The sequence below is a fragment of the Gigantopelta aegis genome, chromosome 8 (genome assembly GCF_016097555.1).
Source record: "Gigantopelta aegis isolate Gae_Host chromosome 8, Gae_host_genome, whole genome shotgun sequence".
Lineage (NCBI taxonomy): Eukaryota > Metazoa > Mollusca > Gastropoda > Neomphalida > Peltospiridae > Gigantopelta > Gigantopelta aegis.
Genome location: NC_054706.1, coordinates 6,751,050 through 6,759,556, shown reverse-complemented (window position 1 = coordinate 6,759,556; position 8,507 = coordinate 6,751,050). Strand labels below are relative to the sequence as shown.

Below are 8,507 nucleotides of genomic sequence, written 5' to 3'. Positions count from 1 at the left end.
TTAACTCTCAATCATTCAAAATGCTGCACTATATATAATATAATATCAACATTTGGAGTTTGATACAGGTTTTTGTTAATGAATTTTAGAAGTGAACTGTCAAGGTTATCAATACTGACTGGCCCTCCAAAAAACACACCTACACCTCGCAAGTCATCAACATTATTACTGGCTCATCAAAGAAAATTAAATATAAAATTACCTACATCCCTGTAAACTATTTTGACTGACATTGTAGACAGAAAACATTTACGTCATTTTAAGTGCTTTAAAACCTCTCAGTTCATAGTACATTATATTAAAATATTGTGCATTGAGTTTTCCTATGTAACATACTAACAACCAACAGAACATCTTTTACTTGGGTTTAAGTATAAGCTATTTCAATGGCAATACATCATAATTTTTTCTTTGGTAAAAATAAGCACATTTCTTTGTTATGTCAATAATTCAGTGTTCTGGACTATAATTCAGTGTTCTGGACAATATTTCAGCATGAATTAATCCATTTACACCACTGTAGTGTGAATACTGATGTTTAGAAATATTTAAAAACAATATGTGACTTCTCATTCAATACACAATGTGTTAGATTTTTGAAACATTAAAACATAGGATGTACGACATCGGGATTTGAACCCACTACACTGTGATGTGGATCTCTCAACCAGCTAAAAATACATTTCTTCAATTTGTTTGGAACACAATCACATTTCAACATGTTCATTACAAACACCATATTAAAACATGTTTATGAACACTGATATCATACTTGAACATGTTTATGAATACCATCATATTTGAACATGTTCACTGCAAACACTATCATATTTTAACATGTTACAGACACCATATTATTTGAACATATTTATGAACACGATAACAGATTTGAACATGTTCATTATCAACACCATCATATGTGAACATGTCCATTACAAACACCATCACATTTGAATATGTTTATGAACATGATCATATTTGAACATGATCATTATCAACACCATCATATGTCCATTACAAACACCATCATATTTGAACATGTTCTTTATGAATACCATCATCATATTTAAACTTGTTTATTATGAACCCAGTCATATTTGAATATATTCAGTAGTAAAACTATTATGTTTGAACATGTTCATTTAACACCAAATATGAATATTTGAACATAATTTCATCATCACGACATTTGAATATATCATGATACTGCGCAGCCTGTTGACCTGAGTGAACAAATACAGTAACAGTCTGTTCACAAACGAGTCACCACATTTTGCCACACAGACTCAACAAAACAGATCATATATACTACTTTCCTGTTATTAGTATTAGATATGTACAAGTGAACGTCAGCCATATTTTCTAATATTTACACGCTAAACTGTCTGTGCATGCTACACAAACGTGACTTGAGATTTAACATCACCTAGCAACTCGGAGTAATCGGGAGGTTCGACAGCTTGCCGGCAAGGGAACTCCAACATTTCATTTCCTTTTATTGCAATTGGACTGTCCTGAAAATAGAAAACAAATCTGTGAATGTGTTTAATAACTGAAAATATGTTCATCAGTAAATGCAGTCATGAAATAAATGTGTCTACAATTAGCCCTTTCAATGCCTATGATGATGAGTGGGTGTTTCTACTGAGTGTGCACCACTGTATACACTATATATAGTTATTCATTAACCTTCTGACTACTGCAGGCAAGATATCTCACCCGACATCACACCAGTTGACATACTGTACACTGTATACAGTGCATTCCCCAATTCATATTCTCGCCGTTTTGCACATGACACTCACTGGAAATAGTAACCATATACAGGAAATAGATACTTTCGCAGTAGGGTAGCTTTAGTTTTTCGTTTTTCAATGGAAAATATTTTTGCTTGACAACAATGGCGGCACATCGCAGTCATTTTTAGGAATCGATAGCTGATTGTGACAGCTAATTTTATAATACATTTGATCGTTTTACCAACAACGAAAATATTAGGATATGAATCATAGTTCGTTTGTTTTTTATTCTAGTCAGAAAAACACAGTTATTCGGAATAATGGACATAAATACTGGACATCTGGCCACAAATGCTTGTAAGTAAACGCAACTTTTTCGATTTTTTGCCTAATAATATTCAACATTAACTGATCTAAAATATCATAAACATTTTAAAAAACCCACAAAAATAATACCTACCGATTCAAATATGCACTTTATTTTATGTATTTATAAAACATTTAATTAAATTTATGTGAGTTAAAATTATAAATTTGTACTCACTCAACATGGTTTTTGTCAAAAATTAAAGTTTCTATTGTTTAACAACAACACTAGAGCACATTGATTTATTAATTATTGGCTATTGCAGGGGATCTAGAATATTTTTAAAAATTCACTGGCCATGGTGAAAAATTCACTTGCCCAATTTTAACTGTTGATAAAACTAAAAACAGTAAATTAAAATAATTAACTTTTTAACGTCCCATTTTTCATACTGAGATCATGCTTAATCAATTTACACAACAGACAGGCTCATTGGGCTTGCTTTATGGTTTGTTTAGAAAAATATGCAAATAATTTTTATCAGTTTAGAATAAAGTTACCGTACTTATTAAAATTTTAAAATAATTATTTCCACTAAAACCACATAAGTTATAAAAAATAATCCATGTTACCGAGATATTACAACAATTAACAGCATTATTCATTTACTTATGAATGGGAACTTACCCCGCACCCTCAAAAAACAAAAAGAGAAAAGAAACAATTAAGAACCTTTATTAGCATAAAGTGTACATGTATTGCAGTTTAAGGCCCCCCCCCCCCCCCACACACACACACCTCCAACACACACACACCATATTAGTAATTTTGCAATTTGGGTACTTTGTTAAATTATCTATTTCATGATACTGTGTTCTTAAGCTTCTTCTTTTTTCTTCTTCTTTTTTTGCAATTTATGTTATATTTTATAAATTAAATTAATAATTTACACATTTAAAGTATTTGTAAATAGTGACGTGCAACCTTTAAAACTAATAAAAGACTTGTTACCGTTTTGCTTATTATTAGTATTAGAGTAACAAATCTTTGGATTTCAGTGTAAAAACACAAAATGGCGGCAAAACAATGAACTTTTGTTTTTCCAATGTTTACACTTTATAACTTTAATAAAGTTATATCAGTAGGTATATTGATGTCATGGATGGGTCAGAGATTACTGGTGGCCAACTATTTGTTAGTGAAATATTGCATGAGATAGCAAATCGATAGAAGTGACTTGTAGATGTTTTTTTTGTTTTTGTATGATCGTAAGGCGTGGCGTTGTAGATTTTTGTTTTTTGTTTTTTTGTTTTTTTTACCACTTGCCATTGGGATTGCACAAAGTAACTTTTACTGGCCCGAATCCAAAAAACACTGGCCTCGGGCATTGGGCCACCGTATTCTAGAAGGCCTGGCTATTGGATGTCAAACATTTCAATTTTGGTAATTCTGACATACAGTCTTAAAGAGGAAACCCACTACATGTTTCCATTAGTTGCAAAGGATCTTTTATATGCACAGACAGGATAGCACATACCACAGCCTTTTGATATACCAGTTTTGATGCACTGGCTAGAACAAGAAATAGCCCAACAGATCCACCGACGGGGATCGATCCCAGACCGACCACGCATCAGGCGAGCACTTTACCACTGGGCTACGTCTCGCCCTTTTTTATGAAAGACAGAAGAATGTTTAACGACACCCCAGCACAAAAATACATCAGTTATTGGATATTGAATGAATTAATGAATAAACGAAGGAATGAATGAGACTTAAAACAATTGTACTAACTCTGTGAAATGTAACTAAGTCTGATAAGGTTTTGTGCACCATCTGGCTTGCTCCAAAGAACTGGTAGCCTGTTTCTGATGTGTCGATGAGGAAGTGTTTTATGCGCTCGTCTCCCTTGTATGATATCGTGTAGCCCCAGACACGCTCACTAACACGCACAAGAAACGTGCCAATGCCTTTATTCTCCAACAATTTCTCCGCCTCAACTCGGCTAATAATACCTGCAAAACAACAACGTCATCAGAATACACCATGTTAAAGTTTGTTTTGTTTGATTAATTAATCATCGGCTATTGGACGTCAAACATTTGGTAATTATGACACGTAGTCACCTGCTACATTTTTTCTAATGCAGCAAGGGATCTTTTATATGCACTTTCCTACAGACAGGAAAACACATACCATGGCCTTTGTCCAGTTGTGGTGCACTGGTTGTAATGAGAAAAAACAACAATCAGCTGAATGGATCCACCAAGGTGGTTTGATCCTGCGACGTAAGCACCTCAAGCGAGCACTCAACCGACTGAGCTAAACCCCACCCCGAATACACCATGTGTACACTACACAAATATTACTTTTTTCATAATAGTCCTTCTTGCAATATGGGGTAATCGTTCATAGTTTAGGGCTTAATGCACAAGAAAACTCCATTATGAAACCAGAGAGCAATCTTCTCCGTGGAGTCAAGGTGCACTCCCCCGCTACCCTCCCACATAACACAGTGTTAGAACTCAGTCTGTGTTTATTATTAAGAGAAACTGACAGTGAAACCAGAGAGCTATCTTCCCCGTGGAGTCGAGGTGCACCCCCCCACTACCCTCCCACATAATACAGTTAGGACTCAGTCTGTATTGGTTAATACACGAGAAACTGACCATGAAACCAGGGAGCTATCTTCCCCGTAGTCGAGTTGCACCCCCCACTACCCTCCCACATAATACAGTGTTAGGACTCAGTCTGTATTGGTTAATACATGAGAAACTGACCGTGAAACCAGGGAGCTATCTTCCCCGTGGCGTCGAGGTGCACCCCCCTAGGCCTCTCCTCCTGTTGAAACCACTCGACAACAGCGGCTCGATTTGGAGGTCGTGGTGGACGGTTTGAAGGTCGCGGTTGGGTAAGTCTGTTATTCACACCAATCAGATGTTCTCTAGAAAAATAAATGTATGTCAAAAAACCATTATACAATGAAAGTTAGGTGCAGTAAACATATGACCAACACATCTCAACATGCGTGATATGATTACACAATATTTAATATGCTTCTATTTTATATCAGATATATTACCTTTTCCCCCTCCCAAACAATTTATAACGTAAATGCACTCATAATAAGTGGTCACCTATCTAACACAGCCAGCTAAATTGGATCCCAAATCCATAAAACACCTGTATTAAGTGGTTACAGTAATTAATCCATAAAACACCTGTATTAAGTGGTTACAGTAATTAATCCATAAAACACCTATATTAAGTGGTTACAGTAATTAATCCATAAAACACCCGTATTAAGTGGTTACTGTAATTAATCCATAAAACACCCGTATTAAGTGGTTACAATAATTAATCCATAAAACACCCGTATTAAGTGGTTACAGTAATTAATCCATAAAACACCCGTATTAAGTGGTTACAGTAATTAATCCATAAAACACCCGTATTAAGTGGTTACAGTAATTAATCCATAAAACACCCGTATTAAGTGGTTACAGTAATTAATCCATAAAACACCCGTATTAAGTGGTTACAGTAATTAATCCATAAAACACCCGTATTAAGTGGTTACAGTAATTAATCCATAAAACACCCGTATTAAGTGGTTACAGTAATTAATCCATAAAACACCCGTATTAAGTGGTTACAGTAATTAATCCATAAAACACCCGTATTAAGTGGTTACAGTAATTAATCCATAAAACACCCGTATTAAGTGGTTACAGTAATTAATCCATAAAACACCCGTATTAAGTGGTTACAGTAATTAATCCATAAAACACCCGTATTAAGTGGTTACAGTAATTAATCCATAAAACACCCGTATTAAGTGGTTACAGTAATTAATCCATAAAACACCCGTATTAAGTGGTTACAGTAATTAATCCATAAAACACCCGTATTAAGTGGTTACAGTAATTAATCCATAAAACACCTGTATTAAGTGGTTACTGTAATTTCCTGATCATTAAATCTAATCAATGCAAAGGATTAACTTTTACTCAACAGTGACCAGTACTGGGCGACAAGTTACCGGATATGTCCGATGGTTGCACACAGTCCCTATTGTGAACCATTTAAGAAATTGAATGTGATGAAGAAACCTAATTGGCTTTGAATACATAGGTTTCTTAAGACAAGTCTGGCATGTGTATCTCAACTGACTGGAATTACAATTCATCATTAATATTACAACTTACTTAGTCAGAGATCAATATATTTTTTGTAAACAAAACAGACTGATGCGGTAATGAAACACCAGGGGCGAATTCAGTGAGACTGAACGGAAAAACATCTACCAGACTGGCCAGAGTAAACAGAAAAACATCTACCAGACTGGCCAGACTGAACAGAAAAACATCTACCAGACTGGCCAGACTGAACAGAAAAACATCTACCAGACTGGCCAGACTGAACAGAAAAACATCTACCAGACTGGCCAGACTAAACAGAAAAACATCTACCAGACTGGCCAGACTGAACAGAAAAAAATCTGCCAGACTGGCCAGACTGAACAGAAAAACATCTACCAGACTGAACAGAAAAACATCTACCAGACTGGCCAGACCGAACAGAAAAACATCTACCAGACTGGCCAGACCGAACAGAAAAACATCTACCAGACTGAACAGAATAACATCTACCAGACTGGCCAGACCGAACAGAAAAACATCTACCAGACTGGCCAGACCGAACAGAAAAACATCTACCAGACTGGCCAGACGGAACAGAAAAACATCTGCCAGACTGGCCAGACTGAACAGAAGAACATCTGCCAGACTGGCCAGACTGAACAGAAAAACATCTACCAAACTGAACAGAAAAACATCTGCCAGACTGGCCAGACTGAACAGAAAAACATCTACCAGACCGAACAGAAAAACATCTACCAGACTGGCCAGACTGAACAGAAAAACATCTGCCAGACTGGCCAGACTGAACAGAAAAACATCTGCCAGACTGGCCAGACTGAACAGAAAAACGTCTACCAGACTGAACAGAAAAACATCTGCCAGACTGGCCAGACTGAACAGAAAAACGTCCGCCAGACTGGCCAGACTGAATAGAAAAACGTCCACCAGACTGGGTTATGCACTTCACAGTAAACCAAATATCCATGTCGGGAACAAATCAAATAGTTTGTGAATTTTAGCATAACATTTGCTGGCCGAACTTGGGGCTGATGAAAAACATTTCAGTTGTATTTTATCATTCTGGAGTAAAACAACAATGCCAAAAGTCAAAAGAAAGGTTTTAATGCTGGATGAACGAATTAATGTACTGGAACAGTTAGAAAGTGTTGAAAGCTCGTGAAAAATTGCCAGTTTGGGGTCGGTAGAATGCAAATACAAAATATTGTAAAATGTAAAGCAGATGTTTTCAATGATTACGATAACAATGTTTCAGGGGAGATAAAGCGGCTTAGGAGAACTACAGGAAATGATGAAATCAACAAACTTTGTTTGCTATGGTTTTTAATGCTACAACGTGTGAGGAAAAAGGATCAACATTTCTGGCCCGTTACTGCAAGAAAAGGCAAGAAATTTCACCAATGAACTTGGAAATGAAATATTTAAAGTGTTTAAAAGCATGTAATGGTTGACTGGAGTCGTTTCGCTCACAGAACAACATCGTGTTTGGAACCATGAGTGAGGAAAGAGGTGATGTAATGGTTGGCTGGAGTCGTTTCGCTCACAGAACAACATCGTGTTTGGAACCATGAGTGAGGAAAGAGGTGATGTAATGGTTGGCTGGAGTCGTTTCGCTCACAGAACAACATCGTGTTTGGAACCATGAGTGAGGAAAGAGGTGATGTAATGGTTGGCTGGAGTCGTTTCGCTCACAGAACAACATCGTGTTTGGAACCATGAGTGAGGAAAGAGGTGATGTAATGGTTGGCTGGAGTCGTTTCGCTCACAGAACAACATCGTGTTTGGAACCATGAGTGAGGAAAGAGGTGATGTGACTGAAAAAACTGTTGAAGACTGGAAAGAAAAACTACCAGACCTAAGTGTGGAATATGATTGAAAGATATTTTCAGTATGGACGACACTGGTTTTATTTTATCATGATACATATAGACAGACACTGTATGTGAAGGGGGGACAATTGTGCAGGTGGCAAATGATCAAAAGAAAGAATCACTGAAGCGCTGTGTGCAAGTATCACTTTAAAAAAAATTAGGTCACTGGTAATTGGAAAATTGATTAAACCGAGGCTTAAGCCAGAGACACCTTCTGTGATGTATACTGCGAATCGTAAAGCATGGATGAATACCAAGATTTTCATCAAGTGGGTGAAAACATTTGATAACAAAATATGACAGGCCAAAACGTTCTGCTCTTCCTTAACAATGCCTTGTCTCATCCACCCGAAAGCGAGTAAAAATTCTGACGGCAAGTTACAAAATGCAACTACCAGTCTGATTGGCGATCTGTCTTTTTCTAATTGAC

The 8,507-nt window shown here is 36.5% G+C and overlaps 1 protein-coding gene across 1 annotated transcript in view; it reads right to left on the bottom strand.

Moving 5' to 3' along the window:
- Window positions 1-1,060: 1,060 nt before the first annotated feature.
- The window catches only part of LOC121378294 (SH2 domain-containing protein 4B-like), a 52,652-nt gene continuing 45,205 nt past the window's right edge, over window positions 1,061-8,507 (bottom strand). The window contains exons 9-11 of the mRNA XM_041506397.1: window positions 4,827-4,990; window positions 3,841-4,061; window positions 1,061-1,514 (exon numbers count right to left, since the gene is read on the bottom strand). Coding sequence (XP_041362331.1) covers window positions 1,395-1,514; window positions 3,841-4,061; window positions 4,827-4,990 — 505 coding nt within the window. The 3' untranslated portion in view covers window positions 1,061-1,394. The remainder of the gene's footprint in view (window positions 1,515-3,840; window positions 4,062-4,826; window positions 4,991-8,507) is intronic.